A 22,917-nucleotide genomic window follows, 5' to 3' on the forward strand; every position below is an offset into this window, starting at 1 on the left:
AGTAAAAAATTCAACAAGTCGCTTGATATTTATTTTTAATACATTGTGTTATATTTTTAAACATTTAAAACGATCTCCTGAAAAATCAAGTTTTTTGATATATGACGTTGTTGAAAGTAGTGAGCGATGTATGACAATCAGTTAGTTCTATTTTTTACCGTTTGACCCATAAGTTGGTCAGACTGTACTCGGTATATTTCGGCACCACTAAATTTTGGTCACTGCAGGGTTAAAATAAGAAAAACACAAGAAATGTATACTTCTCTATTTGAGTAGGACGTTTCAATATTGTATACGTGTTCTATAACTAGGTTCTTTCTGACAAATTTTATCGTTCGAATGATATGTGGGTATTGGAAAGCTGTTTCCTAAAGGTTCTATTTGATTTATCACCAAGAAATGGGTAAAAACAGTTTGATGCCAAAATACAACCGACCCACCCACGTACGATAATTTAACTCTTACATACACGGCCTTCGCTACATATCCGTACGTCAATATAAATTATTTGTTAAAACATAATACGAAAATTACAATAATATAGCACGCAGTAAGGTCCAAAAGTTTCCGGCCTGAATATTGTGGATTCAGTAGTTTTGTGGGTAAAATAAAACTTTAGGCACAATGGCAATTTTTAATAATTATGACTGTACGCGGCCACTCGTTGCTGTGACTCAGTTTGGTTAAATGGAAAGGACACTTTTTCAATGCGTTTAATTTCAAAATGCTAATGAAGCAATGAAAATATTTAAAATCTTTGAAACAACAATGCAAACGAAAACATTGAAAATTTTAAATGACAGCAGCAGTCAAGAAGCACGCTGTCCGACATGAGCAATATTTTTATTGCGCGTGTTGCTGTTACGTTCTACAGATGGCGCTGCTGTAACGGTAAAAATAGTGTTTTCCAAAGTAATCCAATGCAATCGATGAATAACTTTCGGAGATTTAGAACGAAAGAATATTTACCTTCTTTTATATACATTTATGAAACTTTTTTAGATTCATAAAACACGCACATTGATAGTGAATAGTAACAGTAAATCATTACTGTTTCTTTTCTTTTAAATACAATTAGACGAAAAAAAATATTCATATTGAGAAAAAACGGTTGCGTTGAGGTGGATTAATCCCAATCATCGTCATTTAAAAAAAACTGATATATTTTGTATTATAATTGTTTTTCGCATACATCACTTCAATTAGTCTGCCCCTCTTTTCTAGACATTTCATTGATACCTAACCTAACCAAAACTGTCAATCTTTTTTTTAAATCAACAAATAAGAGGATGAGTGATTATAGTACACTAATTAACCTTAATTTACTATAAATTAAGCTTCTCTTTGGGAAATAAGAACTTTCCAATTCGACTTCAATTTTTAAAAACATTCGAAAATATCTACTGACGTGTGTTGTTCTTCTTCTTACCCCAATGCACACTCACAATCAGGCCGGAAACTTTTGGACCTTACTACATATAAAGTAAAATTCAGACGTAATAACGATAATTCCTACTGTAATATCACGGATATGAAAAAAAGGATATGATATCCGTTTTGCAGTATTTACGGGAGATTCATAGCAGACTTTTAAGAAAAAAAAGTATTTATTCATTGAACGTCCATTTTGGATTGTTCCTTGTTGTTGAATGAATTTCTTGTACTTCTTGCACTTGAGGGCTTTACACTGCCCTCAAAAGAGAAAATTAATCATATTAACTTTGCGTAATTAACGACAAGATAATAAACATAGTGCGTCAATCAAATTGAGAGATCTATACATCATTACGCGCAGATAAATTAACAAATATTCCGTAAGTTTATTAAAAAAAACCTAACAGAGGAGACTAAACTAGTAGTGCAGAAGAGAGTCTTGGTGCACACTACCAACCCTAATGTATGGAAGTGAAGGACGGAGTTGGCAAAACAAGGATGAACGTAGACTGAACGCAGTCGAAAAGCGATCACTCAGACGAAAGAGTGACAAAACCATGTTGGATAGACGGTTGAATGGTGAAATTAGAAAAGAGTGCAAGATTGAGATAAGCATTATCGATACGATTTACAAAGCTGTGTTAAGATGGTTTAAACATGTGGAACAAAATAGAGAATAAAGAACGATAAAACAATGTATAAGGCAAGTGTGATTGGACCTAGGAAAACTTGGTATGATCACGTACTTCAAATGTCGGCCACCGGTGGCTGGCATTGGCAGTCAACGTGCTAAGAATAGGCTTTAAAACATACCAAGTTAAATCCTAAGTAGGGACTGATAACCCATGTTACATAAGCCATGGGTGATTTTATTTGACAACTCCACAACTAGTCGGGCCACTCACCTTCGAACTTCTCGTATATCTGGAAGTCGAGCTTCTCCGGGACGAACTTAGGCTTGAAGACGCGCGCTTCTAGAGTGGCTCGGTCCAGGGTCAGCGAGGCTACTTTCCGCAGGACGTTGGAGTCGCCTCCGACTGGTCCATCGCTGAGCGAAGAGTGACGTCGGTGGTCGCGCACTTCGACATCTGCCAACAAGACGATTAAAAAAACGAAATAAAAAATCGTAGGACTGATTATTTTTTAATACTTTTATGATTGAACGGACAAGATTTGTAGACTCTTCTCGTCCTCAGGTTGTAGGTCCTTCTATCATAGACAACGTCACCTAGGTCATGCCTTCGAATTACATATGTTATCTTTCTGTGGCATCCATGATTTTTTTTCTTCCTCTAGATGTCTTAGGAAAAAGATTCATGGCAATCGCTTGGTCTACAATATGTATATGTATATGTATATGTATATGTGTATATATATATATATATATATGTATATATATATGTATATGTATATGTATATGTATATGTATATGTATATGTATATGTATATGTATATGTATATATATATATATGTATATATATATATATATATATATATATATATATATAAATATATGTATATGTATATGTATATATATATATATATATATGTATGTATATATATATATATATATATATATATATATATATATATATATATATATATATATATATATATATATATATATATATATATATATATATATATATATATATATATATATATATATTCTACTTTAACCTTTATCCGCAACAAATGGTGTATAGACGTCCAGTGTAATATTAAGAGAATATAAGAGTGAAAAATTAGTTATTAATACTTTAAACCCCTAAGGAATCAAATCTGGGACCTCCAACGCAGACAATCGCTTTGACCACTACACTACGAAGGCGGACATGTATTTATTTTTCATCATACACATAATTATAAACTACAATATCAATAATGTTTTCTCACTGGGTTTTCAAAGTTACATTTTAATTAGAAAAGCAAATTGTTTAAGAAATGCAAGCAAATAAGACATGACCGAATGATACGATCTATTTCAGATGTACCCACCTACATTATCCATTTATGAATAGCTCTTTTATATATGTATGTATATAGTTTCGTCATTTAATAACGTTATAAGTATATACGTTTAAAATAAAATAAATCAATAAAATACCTTGGTTAGGATTAGTAGAATACCACAGAAAAAGTTTTGTTATTTTCGAAAACAATCCGCAAGGAAACATCTTTAAAATACGAAGAAAAAAATACTTATTTAAAAATGAACGAAACTTCACGTCCATTCCTTTCAGAACCAAACACATAATTGGACTATTAAAATAATTTTACATCGCAAAAATTATAAAATATGGAAGACCAAGAATTTTAAATTAAATTACGTATAATCAAAAAGGAAATCTTCATTCGCTCTGCCGTCCGACCAAGGTTAAAAACACGAGTATTTTGGTTAAATAACAATTATGTGTATGATGAAATATGAATAAATAAATAAATAAATAAACTTATTTAATTTCATTCATTGATTCGGAAGTCACTTTGTAGTAAAATATATCCAATGTGACATAACAATATGACAATGACTAAAGCCTCCCCCTTATTGTCTATGTTCCTACTGATAAGAAATAAAAAATAAATAAATAAAAATTAAAAAAAACAGCTCCTACCCCCTCTTCAACTTCCATCATCCCAAGGATACAAGTGTAAAATTCAGAATCAGCTTCACATACGGTGTTTGAAAATGCATTGAAACACGTGTCACAATAAATTTTAAGAAATAGTGGATTTACAAGTAACACTTAAAAATTTATAAATAAATAAAAAAATAATAATTTTAGTAAGCTCTCGATATGCAGGTTGCAAATTACATCAACAACTGAGCGGATAGCAGAAATGGTTATACGTTGTGGACACAAAAATTTCAAGGGATTCGGAGCATGTATGGGCGGAGCATGTATGGTCCCTGCCATGCCTTGCATTCCATATAGGTATACCATACAACCAGTACCTACCCTAAACAGTGCCTATTCTGCGGATTTGAGGAGAATTGTAACGCTACATAGCTAGGAGTGGAAAAAATAAGGTTTCATGGCAGCAATATCTTGCGACAGATATTCTTATTCGTCGAAAGTACGAGTTGTGATATTCTTTTTCATTGATAGTATATGTTGATAAAACCCTTTAAGCGAAAGCTTAACTGGCAGGAGTACACAACGGAATCATTGTTTCAACCCTAATGTATGGAAGCAAAGCATGGAATTGGCAAAAGAAGGATGAAAGTTAACTGAATGAAGTCCAAGTGTGATTAGATGTTCGAATGATGAAATAAGAAAATAATGCAAGGTAATGAGGAAAGAATGCAAAGGAAATATGTAAAGAATGCAAAATAAACATTATCAATAAAATCAAGAAACGTGTGTTGAGATGGTTTGGATATATTTAACGAATGAGTGAGGAAAGGGCTGTAAAATAAATTTGTAAGGCGAATTTAGTTGGAAAAGTGAGCAGAAGAAGACCGAGGAAAACTTGGCATTATCAGATATGTCAAATACTTGAAAGCGGCCGGATCAGGAGTCTAAAAATTCGGCGGGGATGCATGAAAAGATGCATGAATGTGGTAGAGACGAAGAATGTTTGCAAAGACAGAGTAGTATGGTGTATAATACCCCCACCCCTGCCGACGCGATTTTTTTTTTACGATAAAAGATCCATTGTTTAATTGGTGTAGATCCATTTCCGGTCTACGTCAATTAGTCAGGAAAGCCACGTAATAAATAGGTGCAATCCAAATACTAAAACCGTACAACAACCACATTTGTACGTAGCGAATTACGAATTTTATGTTATCTCAATCGGGATTCGAACCCGTGGCCTGCTGTGTTAGTGAGTCAAACGTGCTGCTATAATTACACATGCAGACCTTAAATAAAAACTTGCGAGATTCCATCTAGATTATAGACAGCAAAAATATTTCAGATTATTATTAATTTCAGTTTCATCTCCGCTACGCAGCGTAATAAGAAAACTACGATACATCACTCACTCCTTTCAAGAACCGTCATAAATCAAAAATTGTCAGTTTTCAGTTGTGCATGTTTTCGGAATGCCCAGAAAATGTACTATATCCCAGCAAAAGAGTCATATTTTTAACTTACTATTTACCCTCTACAGGGCAGAAATTATTGTATTTGCATTTTGAAGAAAAGGTATTGTTTTATATTTTTTCTTAGTATATTAAATATTTTTCAAATGGAGAAAAAACCTTCAGGTTTTACCGAAAAAGATCTGTTGCACAGTAAAAAGTTCAATAAGTGGCTTGGTATTTATTTTTAATACATTGTGTTATATTTTTAAACTTTAAAAACGTTCTTCTGAAAAATCAAGTTTTTTTTTATTTATGACGTTTTTGAAAGGAGTGAGCGATATGTTTTAACGATATGTTTTAAAGAACGAAAATTTTCAACTTGAGTACGGGTACATAATTTGACAGGCGTCGTGATGTTTTTGACAGTGATTCAAGGTCACCGTTATGGCTAGTAAAACCTCGCAAAGCCTTTTTTCTATATTAGAAATTATCTATATCATATTCTAGTAAGACTGTACATATTATGATAATATACTAATTTAGAATTAACTTTGTGGAATAACAATTGATATAAAAATAAAACACTTGTATAAGACCACTTTTTAAGTTTATTAATGTTAACACGACTAGTTTAGAGAACTGCAGACCTTCTCATAAACGGGTGAAAATACAAGCTGGTTGAATTTTTCACCTGTTGATGAAAAAATCTGTAGTTCTCGAAACTCATCGTGTTTACGTCAATAAACTCAAGAAGTAGTCTTGTACAAGTATTTTATTTTTATATTTATGTGAGTTTAAATTTAAATCATGGCACCATTTTTTTCGCTAATAAAGTTTCTATAAAATATTTTAAAGATTTTGTATTTATTAACAATTTAAATATGTGTATAAAATATTTTAAAGATTCCAAGAGAATTATTAGAGAAGATTATTTTAAAGATAGGTACGAAGATAGGTACAAGAGAAGATTATTTCAAAGATAGGTACCACGTTTTAGAGGGGATCTTATACGGAAGTTAATGTCTTTAAATTGTATTTAAATTTTAAATGACTCATTTTAGTCATTTCCACTAGTTAAAAGGTAAAAAAACAATTTAAAACATTTAACTCCTTATAAAATTCCCTAAGATAAAGGGGTACATATGTCACCTTTGTAGGGGGGTTTACTGTAATGAGTAATAAAATCTGTCTTAATCACTCATGCTAGGTTAGTTGGAAGATGTTGCTTCATAGCAATACTACCAAAAGGTTGGGAAATGAAAAAATATGTGTATTTATTAACTTTTCGTAAATGTTATTCTTATATTCTAATGAAGCGCATTAGTGCTTATGCATATTTTTATGCGTCTTTGTGACGCTATTTACAGTAACTGAGTACACAAGGTTATCTATCAATTTAATGAATGTTTGCTCTGGGCTAGCTTCATCATACCTAATTATATCTTATCTTTTTTACCTTTTTTCTAGCGCATTGTTTTAGGTAACAATAATCTATGTTTTTCTAGAAAATTTTAATGAAAATGTTTGAACCGTGACGAAACACATTAAAAACTGAGAAATAAATAAAAACGCACCTCGCCGTACACAAAAATGTTCGAGTCGATCGCTCAGCTGTTATAATCAGACTCGAATAAATTTGCATCCATTACGAATTCAATAGAGGCACACTTGTAAATGTTTTAATGTATTTCAATTGAGAGGGACTACATACATATTGGAAAATAATTCAAGGTAGATAGATTTGGTATTTAAGTAGGTTACCTTGGAGGAGACAAGCGTCATTCATTTTCGAAGGTGGCAAGTCCACTTTTCGATGCCTCGAAAGGGTGAATGAAGTCAACGGGGTTGAACCTTTGAGTTTCATTTCGGAGCTGTCAGAAATGTCATTCTCATTCATTGTCCCGTCTGCGCATTTTTCCTTCCGAGCCGTCGAAGTTTCCCAATTACCCATTACAGTTCTGTCGCTAATCTCATCGCTCGGAACGGAAGCCTCGTCGCTTTTAGAGGCGCCCTCGCTGCTCTGGTCATCACACTTCTTCCCGAGTTCTTCGCTAGGGCTCACTTTACCAAAAACATCACGATTTGACACTAGCGAATTGATTTCCAAATTCGAATTCCCACAAACGTCGTCCGCACAGGTGTCCGGCATTGTATCGGTGAGGAGGAAAATGTGAGAACTGTTTTCATTCAAAATGTCATCCAAACTGACACAACTCACTTTTGATACAGACAGTTTCTCCAACTTTTCGCGGGTATTACTTGAACTTTTATTTACCTCGGAAGTATCGAGTTTTGTTTTGCCAACGATTAATTTAACATAGGAACGCTTGCTATCTTCTAAGTTACCATTTACACTTTCTTCCGAATAATAACACTGATTAATTTCTGCCGCGAATCCTACCGGTGTTAAAGGGTCCGTAAAAACTGATTCTGAACTGGATTCTTTACTCGGCGGAGTTAACTCCTTCCTTGCACCATTTCCTTCAACTTTACCCTGTGAAAGCTTCTTCACTTGTTTCCAAGAGTCTGTGACGAGAGTAACATTTTTGTCTCGATTATCTTCCGCTTTGTTTTGATTAGAATGCTCCTCGCGGTTCGATGACCGCGAAGCACCGGTCTGACAGTTAGAAACTATCCCCCCACCCACCTCGCGTACCTCTTTGTCGTCATGTGTTGGTAAAACAGAAATCTGGATTGCCGACTGTGCTTCAGAGGGCTTCCTTCCCGCGCCAATATTATGTATTTCAGATACGATATTATCCGTCGATTCTCTCAAACTAGGTTCTGTTTCTGGAGCTATGTTTAATAATTGAGATTCTGATTTATTCTTTCCTTTCTGATTTTCTTTACCAACCGCCTTTTTATTTTTCATAAAACTTTTTCCTTTCCCTGGAGACTTGCCGGTTTTGGGTTGTTTACCCTCTCCTCCTTGTAAATTACCCATGGTGGCTTCAAATACTCACTTTTATCACAATATAACTAATAAATTTACAAACATTCGTGTTCAATCCTTATTAACATTGATATAAACATTTAAATAGTTATCAATGTAATATTTTACGGTATTACCGATTCCAATTGCACGTGCTCGTATTTTCACCACGAATATAAATATTAATAGTAAAACACATTGTACTTTACTGAACTTAAATTCAACTCAATATTTCAATAACTATTTAGAACTAGATTTACACATTTTAACCTTCAATATACGGAAAAAGAACTGCGTTTTTTGTAAACATCACCGTGGACATTTTTAACTCGTCTGATAGTTACGCATAAAAATAAGAAGTTTAATAACATGTTTTAATTTTATGTATTCAGTTACATTATAAAAGATCTTTCACAGTCTGTTTCCTATACTTTTTCAACGATGAAGAACTGATGAACGATTTACGAGGAGTCACGGACTGCTCATGCGCCGATCGGCGTACTTGGCAGCGCAATATAAGCCTAAAATGACCGATCGATATTAAAGAATTTGCCGTGGTCAAGTTATAATCTAATGAATGTTATAAATGGTGATAATAAAATTGTACATATAAAATATTTGTTGAACTTATCAGCTCTTACGTAATTTCTAATCGTAGGAACTTACCAATTTAAGAGTAAAGCAACACGCATGATCAACAACCACGAAGAATGTATTTTTTTAATTACTTTTTTACGATAATTTAAGTCGATGAATTAACGTAAATAATTATTTACTTTATTAACAGATGATTTCTTTAGGACCATCTTAACCATTCACAAAATTCAAGAATTTGCTATAAAAATATTACTATGTACTTGCAATTTCTTGATTCTTAACTTAAAAACGGAAATATTTTTTTTCTGATACTTTGTGGCACATTTTTATAAACTTTATTTTTCACCACTTTTATTTGTTACTATTTTTCCAACCGCTTTAAGACTAACACCTTGATTTTTTTAGTTGGAAAAATTGTTCTAAATTGAAATAGTACAATGCAAGCGTTATAATTGAAATTATTATTCGATCCTATATTTTAAAATGAACTGCATTTTTTTCTTATTTTATAATTTACTTAAAGGAACGATAAGGTGCCTATAATTTAATTTATAACCGTAACAAACAAAACATTTTTTTAAAATAAGGATCCGCCAAATCCATTTTTGGGATGAACTTTTTGTTATAAGATCAAAAAATTAAACAGGACAACAAAAGACATTAATTTTGTCATAAGGGCGTTATTAATTTGCTGTGGATGACCCAAATGCATTCCAGATTTTAAATTACATCGAGATGGCTCTAGAGCAGTGTTTCCCAAATTCTTTTGGCCCACGGATCCTTTTTCATAGTCAAAACTTGACCACGGACCCTGGGTGAAAACCTATTGACTATACTGTACCTGCTACAAACATAGTCGGTTTACATCGCTCGCCAACTATTGTTTCAATTAATCCTCTTGTGCCAAAATTGGAGAACAGTTCAACATGTTTCGCAACGCTTATTTTCCAATTTCTGCCCGTTTGGTGTCTTACTCCAGATTTAAAATAATTTGAAGAATAAGGAATATGGACTTATTATCGTTCACGAAATTCATTCCAAAATTGGAAAATAATATATTCTTTGCATTATAACTTCGATATTAATGAAAATGTGTCACATTTTTATATTTTATATTAAACCTTGCGCGGACCCCATGACGTTATTCAAGGACCCCCAAATCAAATTTAATTTTCCACGGAACCCCTGAATGATCCCTCCCGAGGACCTCTGAGGGTCCGTAAGAACCACTCTGGGAACCATTGCTCTAGAGTGAGGACCAGCTTGACGTAAGCATAATTGCACGCCTCTAAGAACGGCCCTGGCGTTAACCAATATATGTATTATGGAGACAGATGAACTACATTCAAAATTACCCAATGATGCATAAGGCCGATGCTGGATCTAAATAATTTATGGCTTGGTGCACAGAGCTTATACATTCCATCATTACAATCATACTAGCGAAAAAATCCGGTGTGACACAAATATGTAGCTTATCATCATGAACACTTGAACAAACGCCAATCTTAATTGGCGCCTGATTTTCCTATTTTAACAGCCTCCATCGTAGATTTGACCCTGCGTAGAGCACTGCATAATAATAATGCAGCATCGTCTTATTCGTATATTACACGAAAACAATGTGACTGGCCAGTTTTGTTCGCTTCAGGTATCAATCTAATATAACATACTTAAAATATTGAAGTGAGGAAACACAAAATATTATTATAATATTAATAAAGACCTCGCCGGAAATTTATTACAGATTTGATTAAATTACTTAACGTACAAGTATTTCCATTTCAAACACGGCTTTTGCGATACAGCTTTTCATTTTCCTACTGACTTCAATCAAGATTCGTCGTCTATTCCTGTATGAGAGTTACATTACTTTTTTGGATTTAGTAGTTTTACAATATTAAATGTCTATCTAATTTGTAAGGGAAATTAAACGTAGAAATCTTTGATTACTTTGATTTGTGTCGGGTTGTGGTCCCGTGGTTAGTGTCGTGGACTCTTAAGTCAGAGTTTCTCGGTTCAAACCCACTCTACCACAATTTGATACCTATTTCTAATAATGAGCCGCTTAGTCTCACAGAAATAGTATGAAATTGAAAATTTTGTGTGAATAATAAAAACACAAATATTTCTTTTAAAAAAATCTTTAACGATCCATAATCATATTTCAAATAATTTTCAAGCAATTTAGTTTTTAAAAAAGGTGCTTTAATATTAGACGATATGTTTATAAACGACTTTGTAATTCAAACTATTACAGTAAACCCTCCGTTACGAGGTGTTAAAATAGCTAACGCGTTATTGGAGGGAACAATATAGGATGTAAATGTTTTTAGAATGTATTTAAATTTAATAATGACTCACTTCAGTCATATCCGATGGCTAAAATTCTAAAACACAATTTCATATATTAACTTCCTATAACGTTCCCTCCGATAACGCAGAACCTATCTCAATGTTATACCGTAATTCACATAGTATTTTTGTCATTGGTTACCTTGTAAAGAACGAACTTGCATGCTCCGCTCGATCTGCGATCCGCTTTCGATTGCTTCGACAGCGAACCCAAAACAAATACATAAAACGAATCCATTGGAGTATGGAATTTAACAGGCCCTTTAATGTTCCCTCTACAATGGTCTATAATCATCCATTGGAGCCAGATCATGTTCGCTTCCACCCCACCAAGTATTGTCAATATAAGTACGTACCTTTATCTCTTGGCAATACACGCGTGATCGTTTATCGAAGTCGAACGCGAACGAAAAGACTAGTTATTTCTATGTTTTATATCTGTCATCATAATCTGACGTTTTGTATTTTTTGGAGGATCCATGTGCGTTTTGTAAATGATAATTTATCTTGAAACGTAGTTGATTTCACGCAATATCGCTATGGAATGTATTTGGAACGATATCGATATAAAATCCCCTCCTGTAAATACATACAAAAGTTATGGAGAAGGAATAGGTAATTAACCTAAAATAAATAAATATCATCCAATAATTGAATTTACGAACCATATACGTATAACCAAGATACGGTACTTTTTTGAAATGAAAATTTATCATTGGTGTTTGAATAATCTGTCTCTTGCAAATATTTCATCGTACACTATTTTCTTATGATATTTTTTTCAGATGTTTTACAACTTCGAACGTATGTAACAGATGCAATTGACATTCTAGAAAATCAACAATGTTTACATCGAGAAGCTGCGATAGTTTCAAGAATTATGTATTTGATGTCCCGAAAATTCAGACACGATATTGGACACTCATATGTACGGAAGACAAATACAGCTTTACTAAAATATTTAAATTTACAATTTATCAATGATCTAAAAACATTTTTAAATGTTTTACCCGAGACGCCATTATCATACAACTATTTACCGACTCGTCAAATGCTGGAATATATCTTGATTCGTTTCCAAACTTTTGCAAAGATTATACTTAGAATCATTATTAGTGCCAAGAAGGCAGCTATATTTTATTTTGAACGAATAAAAAGAGGAGATTCAGCCTGGCTTTCTCTTATGCCGTATACAGTGCTCTCCAGGGTGTGGAATTTGACAAATGTGCTCATTAAAAATTCCTGCAAGTGGTATAGTAACCTTTTGCCATTTAGAGACCATTTAAATATAGTCGGAGTCCCATTTTTGCCAGAAGGTTATATTTTTCCAAGAAATTTATTAGATTGGCTAGATTATGATTCTTATCAAAATGACGCAAATGCATTATGGAAATCCGGGGCTAATAAGGTCTTGTCTATTTTTGATATTCTGATTTCTAAAGAAAATGATGAAAACAATCCACAAGTTGGTGAGAGTGGAATAAAAAGTATTGAAAGATGTGAAAGGACTACAAACAATAACCAGAATAAAGGAGAATTAGAAAACGTAAAATATAAACATGACTTATCATCAATCCGCTTTCAAGTGAAGGAAGTCTCAAAGAAACCTCATGAATGTAGTGATATTGGTGAAAAAATATCTCGTAAAGATTTTATGAAGTTACTGAAAGGTAAAACTAAAGATAATATAAATGAGAAGACATTTAAAAGTGTCCCGGGTATGATTGGAACTGAAAAAATAGTAAATGATATGAGTGATGATGTTTCATTTAATACAAACAATAAAACACACACTGCAAGCAATAAGCTAAATAATAATTCAATTAACACTTCTTTAAGCGGTAAATCTCTTTTACCTGAGAGAGAAATTAAACCATTTACCCCTAAATCCAATAATACAAAAAAAACATTGATACACTCGATCAATATAATAAAGTGTTCCAAATCACTTATTAAATTCATTGAAAAAGAGGATAGTTTTAGAGATACTAACGATGAAAAGTCCCTTTCAAAAGAAATCGGCTTTATGCAGTGGCAGTCGCTAAAAAAAATACTGCTTAAATTATCCCAAAAACTTGACAATAGTGGTGCAGATAAAAAGGAAAAAATTATCTCAAAATTAAAAGACTTTTGGAATGAACGTTGCACCAGTTCGTAATGAGTGTAATGAAATATTTTGAACTTTGAAAATAAATAAAAACTTAATTCCTCAATTATAATTGTTCTTCTTTTTATTTTGAATGTTTAATTCATATTGTAACTTTATGACACTCACAAGTATTTAAAAAAAAATAGAAATAACAAACCAAAAAAATATAATTTATTATTAGATTAAAACCAATATTTTTAGCTTTTCCACTTTTTTATTTGACCAGCGACCGGGTTTCGTCGTTACCGACATCATCAGACTGGTGAGAGGCTATACAAATTGTTATGTTATATATAAAAGTTATAATAGATTTGCATTTTTTGTAAATGAATTTAATTTACAAAAAAATGCAAATCTATTATAACTTTTATATATAACATAACAATTTGTATAGCCTCTCACCAGTCTGATGATGTCGGTAACGACGAAACCCGGTCGCTGGTCAAATAAAAAAGTGGAAAAGCTAAAAATATTGGTTTTAATCTAATAATAAATTAAAAATGCAATTCCATCACGAAGTGTCAGTGGATAATATAAATCTATCAAAAAAATATAGAAATAACAGACCAAAAATGATGGGAGGATACAGATGAGACGTATATCCAGCAGCGGAGGAGAGAAGTGTAAAAAAGAAATAAGTTCAAAGTTAATTATCGCCATGTACTTTTATGAACGCGCCAGCAATGCACGGAAATGTATATTCTTCACTGTTCTAACGTGTGACTTACCCTTATAAGTATAGTCTGTCTCACTCGTGACACCATCCCAAGGAAGGATTATCATATTGTAATAGTACAATTTCAAACCCTTATCCGCACCCCAATGATGCATAGGGCACTGCATCATATAAACGCAGTGTTATCTTGATCGTAAACACATGAAGGAAAGGTGATCAGCCCTCCGCTTCAGGTACCAGTCCAGGGTAATATGTAATAAATATTAGAGTGAAAAAATCACTTGTATTTATTTGACCCCCCTGGGAATCGAACCCGGGACCTCCAGAACGATAGCCGAGTGTGCTGACCATTACACTACGGAGGTGGACAGGTAATAGTACAAATTATGTGTAAACTCAAATATGCACGGTAACTCATTTGCGCTGTGGCAACCTTCACACATAATGTACATCGAATATGTATTCAACTAGAGTATTCAACTAGAAACCATAGCGCATGCGTGCTGGCATAGTAGTCCAAGTTCAAATTTAATTAGGAGGAGAAGTAGTCTATTGCACAAATGCACATACTAAGAAACTGTGTGTGGTGCGTCATCCAGAATGATCCACTTTGACCTGTTCCGACAGCATACACATGGCAAATACATAATATCCCAATTGGAGATGTTGCAGATGTACAGAACATTTCACGTTCACTCTCATGTGGGTGACCCTCAATGGGCAGATGTAATGAAAACATTACACCACAGGACACATGTATCATAAAAATAGCTGATAATGGAAAATTATAAAAATCATTTCATTTTAACAGTTTCTGAAAACCATTACACAGATTCATATTATTATAAAAATAATAAAAACAGTTATTTCTTACTGTATCCTTATCTCATATTATTCAATATAAATCATGTTGTTCAATATTTTCATCAGAGGAGCAACGTCCCTTAAAAAAGCAAAACCTGGTGCAAGGACTTGCCTAGTTGTCAATAAAAAAGTAATCAATCCATAAAAAAATGTGTATTCAAATAAATCGTTTTTGTTTTCATCATTGTTTTCCAAGCCATAAATTTATTTTTATATGTGATATTTTATTTTATAAGATTGTAAAAATTACATTTAAAGTTGAGAGAAACAGAGATCGGAGTATTGAAGAATCAATCAACCCATAAAAAAGTATTAATAAATAAATGTATTTAGTTTACATTATTGCTTTCTAAGCCATCAATTTACTATGATATTTTATTTGTAAAAGATTATGATAATAACCTTTAAAATTTAGACAGAGGGAGACAAACTTTGAATTAACATTATACAACAAAAAAATATCGAAATGCATGAAAAAAATTGGCTTTGTTTTTCTTTCTATACAATAATTTCAAGGTAATGTTAATCTCTATGTGGAATTGATGCGCATATAATAGTTATCTCATTAATAGAATAAGGATAAGTTTTTTAAAAAAACTTATTAGCGGAAGCTAAACTGGCAGTGCTCAACGGAGTCCTGGTTCCAACTCTAATGTATGGAAGTGAAACATGGAGTTGGCAAAAGAAGGATGAAAGTAGACTGAATGCAATCGAAATGCGATCTCTCAGAAGAATGTGTGACAAAACGATGTATGATAGATGTGCGAATAGTGAAATAAGGAAGGAATGCAAAGCTGAGATAAGCATTATCGATAAAATTAAGAAAGGTGTGTTGAGATGGTTTGGACATGTGGAACGAATGAGTGAGGAAAGAACGGTAAAACAAATTTACGAGGCGAATGTTCTTGGGAAAAGAAGCCGAGGAAGACCGAGAAAAACATGGCACGATCAGGTATGCCAAATACTTGAAAGTGGTCAGGTTAGGAGTCGTAACAATCGGCGGGTATGTATGAGGAGATGCATGAAAGTGGAAGAGGCGAAGAATGTTTGCAAGGACAGAGTGGTGTGGCGCTCTATTCTCTCTGCCTACCCCTGCGGAGAAGCGGCGTGATGGTTAGTTAGTTAGAATAAGGATCACCAGTATAAGAGAAATATGCCAAATAGAAGATGTCGTTTGCCAACGAAGAAGACATGGCATGCGCATGTTAGGAGAATGGAATCATCCAAACTCCCCTATATTGCACTGCACGGCCAACCCCAAGGTAGACGACTCACGGGCAGACCACCTAAAGGCTGGATTGACAGCTGGGAATCGGCATCACAAGAGGGCTAATCCCTATTAAAAACAGGTCACAAGGCCAAAGAAAATTCATGACCCAAGAAGAACAATAAATGTATGACCGATTTTCAGCTAGTTATTATCTTGTTCAATTTCTGAGTTAAAGAAGGAATGTAAGTTGTTTTAAAAAAAAATATATTGAATATTGCTGCTCTAAAAGTGGGGACTGACTGGAGCATTTCGGCGTAACGTAACATTTGCGGCAAGCATCCGACTTCGAATGAATAACTCGGAACGAGCGGCAAGCAGCTCGGTTCTCTGTATTGACTATACGAATCCTCGCATCATAACATGTTACGTTACGACGAAATGATTCCAGTCAGTCCCCCCCTTAGGCGACAATACAGCATCATTTTTTTTTTATTTCTCCGTCATTTAGAAATGCAATATTAACAACATGCCCCGATTTCCACAAAAACCTGGCTGGGCTCAAATTTTATTGAGGTGAGGATATCCATAGAAAATTGAAAAATATTTGACGTTTACAAAATTTCAACTGAATGTGAAAACGGAATTGAACCGTTATATTCAAAAATTAATATACTGATTTTCAATTAAGAATTTTGTTTATTTGACTGTAAAAATGTCCGATAAAGACAGTATGCCTTCACTTGATCCTCGTGAAATTCTGGCTTATCTTAATGAAATGGGTATACGTAACGTTAGCGCAGAAATGCTAAAGGAATTTATTGTTGGTAAGAAAAAAAACCAATAACAACAAACTTAATTTTGTTACAATTTTTTTTATGATTTTATATGTTTTTAGATCTGAAAAAGCTTATCAGGCATGATATGAAGAGTAAAATCGTCCGCTTAGAAAATCAGGAAAATGTACTTCGATCTGAAGAATCAGTAAGAGGTCCCGAGAGACTTTTCTCTTGTTCTACATTCAGTTCCAGATCTAAGAGTGTGAATCAAATAAGTTTTAGGAAACCGCTATCAAATATCGCTCCAGTTAGTCAGTCTAAACAAAGTTGTAAAATGAAGGATAGCAATAAACCCAATCCAACTCCTAAAATCAATCCCCACGAATGTAGAAGAGTTGAATCTGCTTCAAGTGCTGGATGTAAGTCTACAAATACGTTGAAATCTAATTCCGCTAGTAAAGGATCACTGAGAAACTCAAATTGTAAGTATTTTATTACCTGAAATTGTCAATGTTAGTAGTTTATATTTTGATAATTTATTTTCTAAATTTTTGCATAGATCAAACAATGGCCGAACACCTCAATTATTTATAATTTCGTGTGTAGCGGGTTATAATGCATGATCAGATTATTTATATTACTAGAAAAATGTGCAGTATTTTTGAATGAGCATTTAACATGAATTTAATTTCCTATTAATAAATTTAAATTTATAGTAATTAGCGATTTCCTATTCTTACTCTAATGTTCTTATTAATGTTTTTACAATATATTTTTATTATTTACCGTTTTCTATTTAATATACCTTCTTAAATTTTTCCTCTTTATCTTTTTTTTGTATTATATTATATAAGCTCACAAACAAGCCCTGGCTGATGTGGGATTGTTTGTTTATATATTAAATATGTATGTACTGGTTTATAATGAGAAGTAAAATGTAAACTGATGGCTCGCGTTGTTCACAAAAGATATACGCCATAGTCCACTAGTGGCCCACGTCCTAAATTCATTAAAAACGTAATTTATACCCTTGATGGATGTTATAATGTAATCCGAAGTGTCTGGAACATCCGAAATAATAATGGGTCTAACTTCAAAAAGATAATACCCTTAAAAACTAGCTAACTTATCAGTTAGTTCAAATGCTTTATTGTGATTTGCTTCTATGATGATTTATCCAAATTAACCTGTTATCCTTTTATATTATATTTGCAATTTATCACAACAATTTTAATTGGTAAATATAGACACATTTAGATTGGCTGAATTTTTTACTCTCTTCTTCTTTACTTAAAAAATCAATAAGTTATGTCTGCTCTTGATGTATGGCAGTCCACATTCTTGAACACCAATCAACTGCCGGGTTGAACAAGCGATAACACTTAACACATTGTTATCGGGCGTTTTTCTCATCAACCCCGAACCAAATTATACTCAGACAGTCTGCTGCCCGACCCTCAGTATACTAATCACAAGTAACGGCAAACCCAATTCCTATCTACAGAATGTTTTTTGCTTTCCCGCTCTCTACCAAAAGTAAGCCAATAGAACATTTATAAGCGTCTCCTGCTCTCTACCAATAGTATGTAAAAGACGCTTTCAAGCGTTCCCCGCAAACAATTTGTTAAGATTATCGTATGCTTACACTATGCTCTATGTTTAAGAACTTTTAAATCTGTATTTCTAACTGTAATTAGCAAAAAATAGATAGTTATTTCTGTAATCTAAACGTTTTAAATGATTGACACACAAAATGTTGATTCTTTATCTTTTGCATTGGATTTCAAGCTCCCTTATCATGTTACTGCACTTTATTTATTGTTTCGGCATTAACTTTGTGGTAAGACATGTTACCTGCATATTATACAAATAATAATTTACATAAAATCCTCGATAACTCAAAATCTAAAATTGATTTATTACAAAAAAGTGGTGTTTATGAAATTTCGTGTGGAGATTGTGATAAAAAATATATTGGCCAAACTGCGAGAAATTTAAAGATTAGAATTAAAGAACATCAAAGCGGTCTTGTTAGTAATTATTTTTCGGAATTTGCAAATCATATAATAGATACTAATCACTCATTTCACTCCCATAAATTAAAATTATTACACCTTGTTCCATATAAAGGCCAAATTATGAATTATCTTGAAAATTTAGAAATACAAAAAAACCTGAATTCTAATAATAATTTATTAAATAATATATTGTTTCAAAATTCTTCGCCATTGCTTTCAATTTTTCCTTTGTTTTCAAACTCCGTTCCTTGACTAACCCCTTCCCCTTACTTTCCCCCTATCCTTATTTATAGAACAATTTTATATTTTATATTTTAGTTACTATACAGACCTGAATGATGGAAGTTTAGCTTCTGAAACATGTAGTCTATAATTAAACTCAAGTGGTAAAAAACTAAGTGTTTTCTTTAATTATTGTTACTGCACTTTATTTAACTGGCTGTCTTCTGATGAAAGTTCTTTTACTCGATTATAATAAAAATGCTTATTTAACATTTCAGTAATTCGTGTTGCCGTTGTAGAGAAGCCCAAGAAATCTGATCCCGTGTCCCTATACCATTACTACAATAAACTTTGGGAAAAGTATAAAGCTAATCGTCCTGGAGAAAATAGTTGGGCAGATTTAAGGTGGTCAGTGAGAGAAAAACTCCTCGGGGCTACACAAAACAAACAACCAACAAGGGTAATAATTGTTTTTTTTTTCAAATTGAATTAATGGACTTTGTAGTTAATTAGTATGATTTCAAACCAGCATCAGCTTTAATCTTTTCTGGATGAATAATGTGATTTCTTTAGCCACTTGACAGTTGAATTTTGGCGAGGAAATTCATCACTGCAGGAAATCGTCACTCACAAGTTGAAATGAGACTCCCCGAACACCGCTTGAGTCAGTCAATAAAAACAAATGCATTGATATATTTGCCTTAGCAAATTATTACGAGTCGGAATATGATTTGCCCAACAGTGCTCGGACTCATCAATGCAATATAAACCCTTTGCATGAGTCACACACAGGCTACATTGGGAACTGGTTAATAGTTGGCAATACAATAATTAAAAATAGAAAATGCTTTCTTCACTCGTTAAATCACTCAACGAGTGAAGGCTTAGTAGATAAAAATTGTAAGGGCGTGTGTCCACTACACAGAATTATACGGAATTTTACCGTCCGCTACGTCAGTTAGCGTTTTAAAACGAAGATTGACTTGGATTGGCTTGTGCTTTTGTCTATCTTTCTTCGGATCGGAGCTCTTGTTCAGTGCGTGAACACGTTGCGCGTAAATTCGATCACGCTAAACTGTCGTAGTCGCTTTCATTTTTCAAAACCGGACTGCCGGACGGTAAAATTCCGGGTAGTGGACAAGCGCCCTAACTCTGATATTTATTTTATATTTTTCTGAACCAATTTACAATCATGTTAGCACTGCGTTAATCTGGTGTGGTGGTCTGTGGAGATAAGGGTAGTCGTGCTTGTTTCAAAGCTATTTTGTAACTGTAAAGAGTTACTTTCAAGATAGATTGAATGTTATTTCATCGCATTAGGAGTATTAAATAGTTTTTTTTTAATTTTCAGGTTCCAATGGTGACACAAGAAGTATTGGCAAAGAGAAGAGAAGGCTGGGTCGAAAAATGAATTTATTAATGTTAAGAGTATCACATACTAGAATGTAAGGTGTTACAAAATTGATTCTTAGCAAATAATATTGTTTTAAAAAAAGACATGTATATACAGGATTATTGGTAACTCGATGTATTCCGGGCAGGACGAGGAAGGGGTATGCAAATGCAAGAAATTTAAGTATGTCAATATATGGCCGAATGTTAATAGTTTTTGAGATATTTGGAATTTAGAAATTTTATAAAAAATACCCATTTTTAGGCATTAGTGACAGAATAAAAAAATTGGCTAATTGAATGCCATATTTTTTATTATTTATTGGTAGGTGACCTAATAAAAAAGCTTAATAAGCAATAAAATACCAATAAACAGTTATTATTAGATTAATATGACCAATAGTGTTTTTTATTTTAATAATATTTTATACGTTACTTGCTAAAAAATTCATATAGTTTTAAAAAACACTATGATATTAAACTTACGAATTACTTAAAAAAACATCCTCGTTTCATCAGCTTTCCAAAAATGTATAAAAATCTAAATATTTATTAGAAAAACACATAAAAAAACTAATTTTAACTACTACAGAGTGTCTGGCTACTTCTTACCCTTGGATTGTTTAGTGCCCAATTTGTCGTTAATAACACCCATCCATAAATTGGCAGAAAATCTGCATTGGGAAGCAGTTGTAGCGCATTTTCTGTAGTAGTTAAAATTAGTTTTTAATGTGTTTTTCTAATAAAAATATAGGTTTTTATACCCTTTTCAAAAGCTTATGAAACGAGGATGTTTTTTGAGTAATTTGTACGTCTAATATCTAAGTGTTTTTTTAAACTGTATGAATTTTTAGGCAAGTAATGTAAAAAATATTATTAAAATGAAAAATCCTATCAGTCATAGTAATTAAAATAAAACTTTTTTTGTTGGTATTTTATTGTTTAGTAAGAGTTATTATCAGGTCACCTACCAATAAAAAAATATTTTTGTGGCATTCAATTAGACATTTTTTTTTCTGTCGCTAAAGCCCAAAAATGGGTATTTTTCATAAAATCGCTAAATTCCAAATATCTCAAAAGCTATCAATATTCAGTCATACGTTGTTGTACTTAAACTCTTGGATTAGCGTACCCCTACCCCGTCCTGCTGGGAATACATCGAATTACCAATAACCCTGTATACAAATAGGAAAAATACTCACATTTTATAATTTAAAAAAAAAAAAAAACTACGCAATCTTCACTGAAGAATAAAGTTTTATTTCTAATTTGTTTTTCATTTTTGTTCACTTTTTAAAAACCTTAATGAAAAATTTGCGGTAAAATAATGACTTTCTATTACATACTAAATAAATTATCAGTAATAAATGAAAAAAAACTTTAATTTTTTTTTTTAAATTTACTTTTTCCTTGGATTTTTTTAATGAATGATGGTCTTTTGAAAACTAGGATAAACAGTAATATATCAACATTTTTTTTTAAATTTACTTTTTCCTTGGAATTTTTTAATGAATGATGGTCTTTTGAAAACTAGGATAAACAGTAATATATTAACATTTTTTTTATTAACTTTTTCCTTGGAATTTTTTAATGAATGATGGTCTTTTGAAAACTAGGATAAACAGTAATATATTGAACAAAAATGTTATAGTCAAATTATTTATTCCATTTAAGTTGTAAATATATTCATAGCACATATTCCAATTCTGTGAGCCCTAAATTTTCCCATAAGGGTAATTTGCCCCATAATTGCCCCACAATGTCATCATGGTTTGATTTTGTCATAGGTAGATACTTAGTGCTACTTCCTTACTGTTTGCTGACAGAAATCATGATCATGGGTGTGACTAACCAGCTGATGATGCGGATAGAGTCCAAGTATAATTCTTAATAGTAAAAAAATTAACAGTAACTATGATAGTTGCATTTTTGAACAATAACTTAAATATGAATATTTTTTGTTATAAATATGTATAATAATGAGTTCCCATTAAAAAGACAGGAGCATTATGCAGGTATTCTTAACCTGTTAACCGGGCGGTCCGCTGTCCAATCACGCAACTTGTAACGGGCGCGAATACTGATTCACTCCGTGTCTTAAATTCATGTCGAGTCATGTATGGATGACTAATACCTTTTTTGTTCGATAAATATACGTCCATATATATAATTTAATAAACGTATATTTCAACGACGTATTCATGTCCTTTCCGAACCTGATATTGTTTGCTTTGGACGTATTTATGCGTCCCGCCTGGT

At 32.6% G+C, this 22,917-nt stretch overlaps 3 protein-coding genes across 3 annotated transcripts in view; 2 read left to right on the forward strand and 1 right to left on the reverse strand.

The window, feature by feature from the left end:
- Positions 1 to 8,879, reverse strand: part of LOC148312557 (uncharacterized) — a 27,422-nt gene extending 18,543 nt beyond the window's left edge. Inside the window, exons 1-2 of the mRNA XM_088277237.1 lie at positions 7,229 to 8,879; positions 2,340 to 2,522 (exon numbers count right to left, since the gene is read on the reverse strand). Of these exons, the coding sequence (XP_088133363.1) occupies positions 2,340 to 2,522; positions 7,229 to 8,411 (1,366 nt within the window). The 5' untranslated portion in view covers positions 8,412 to 8,879. The remainder of the gene's footprint in view (positions 1 to 2,339; positions 2,523 to 7,228) is intronic.
- Positions 8,880 to 11,797: 2,918 nt separating this feature from the next.
- Positions 11,798 to 13,570, forward strand: LOC148312558 (uncharacterized). Its single transcript, XM_088277256.1, has 2 exons — positions 11,798 to 11,966; positions 12,137 to 13,570. The coding sequence occupies exons 1-2, from the start codon at positions 11,891 to 11,893 to the stop codon at positions 13,507 to 13,509; spliced, it is 1,449 nt and encodes a 482-aa protein (XP_088133382.1). The 5' UTR covers positions 11,798 to 11,890; the 3' UTR covers positions 13,510 to 13,570.
- Positions 13,571 to 16,856: 3,286 nt separating this feature from the next.
- Positions 16,857 to 21,926, forward strand: Hyls1 (Hyls1 centriolar and ciliogenesis associated). The gene is made up of 4 exons (XM_088277239.1): positions 16,857 to 17,074; positions 17,146 to 17,508; positions 19,545 to 19,726; positions 20,618 to 21,926. Exons 1-4 carry the CDS (start codon positions 16,963 to 16,965, stop codon positions 20,675 to 20,677), a joined length of 717 nt encoding a protein of 238 aa, XP_088133365.1. The 5' UTR covers positions 16,857 to 16,962; the 3' UTR covers positions 20,678 to 21,926.
- Positions 21,927 to 22,917: the final 991 nt, after the last annotated feature.

This window comes from Brachycentrus maculatus, unplaced genomic scaffold, assembly GCF_059751285.1.
Source record: "Brachycentrus maculatus isolate JH-2025_06_01 unplaced genomic scaffold, ASM5975128v1 h1tg000039l, whole genome shotgun sequence".
In the NCBI taxonomy this organism is placed as follows: Eukaryota; Metazoa; Arthropoda; class Insecta; order Trichoptera; family Brachycentridae; genus Brachycentrus; species Brachycentrus maculatus.

What these genes read in the sequence shown, in the direction of transcription:
- LOC148312558 (XM_088277256.1), top strand. Translation starts at nt 11,891, where the DNA reads ATGGAATGTATTTGGAACGATATCGATATAAAATCCCCTCCTGTAAAT. An exon ending in AAGTTATGGAGAAGGAATAG is followed by an intron (nt 11,967 to 12,136) that starts GTAATTAACCTA and finishes TATTTTTTTCAG; the next exon opens with ATGTTTTACAACTTCGAACG.
- Hyls1 (XM_088277239.1), top strand. Translation starts at nt 16,963, where the DNA reads ATGTCCGATAAAGACAGTATGCCTTCACTTGATCCTCGTGAAATTCTG. An exon ending in GCTAAAGGAATTTATTGTTG is followed by an intron (nt 17,075 to 17,145) that starts GTAAGAAAAAAA and finishes ATATGTTTTTAG; the next exon opens with ATCTGAAAAAGCTTATCAGG. An exon ending in ATCACTGAGAAACTCAAATT is followed by an intron (nt 17,509 to 19,544) that starts GTAAGTATTTTA and finishes TTAACATTTCAG; the next exon opens with TAATTCGTGTTGCCGTTGTA.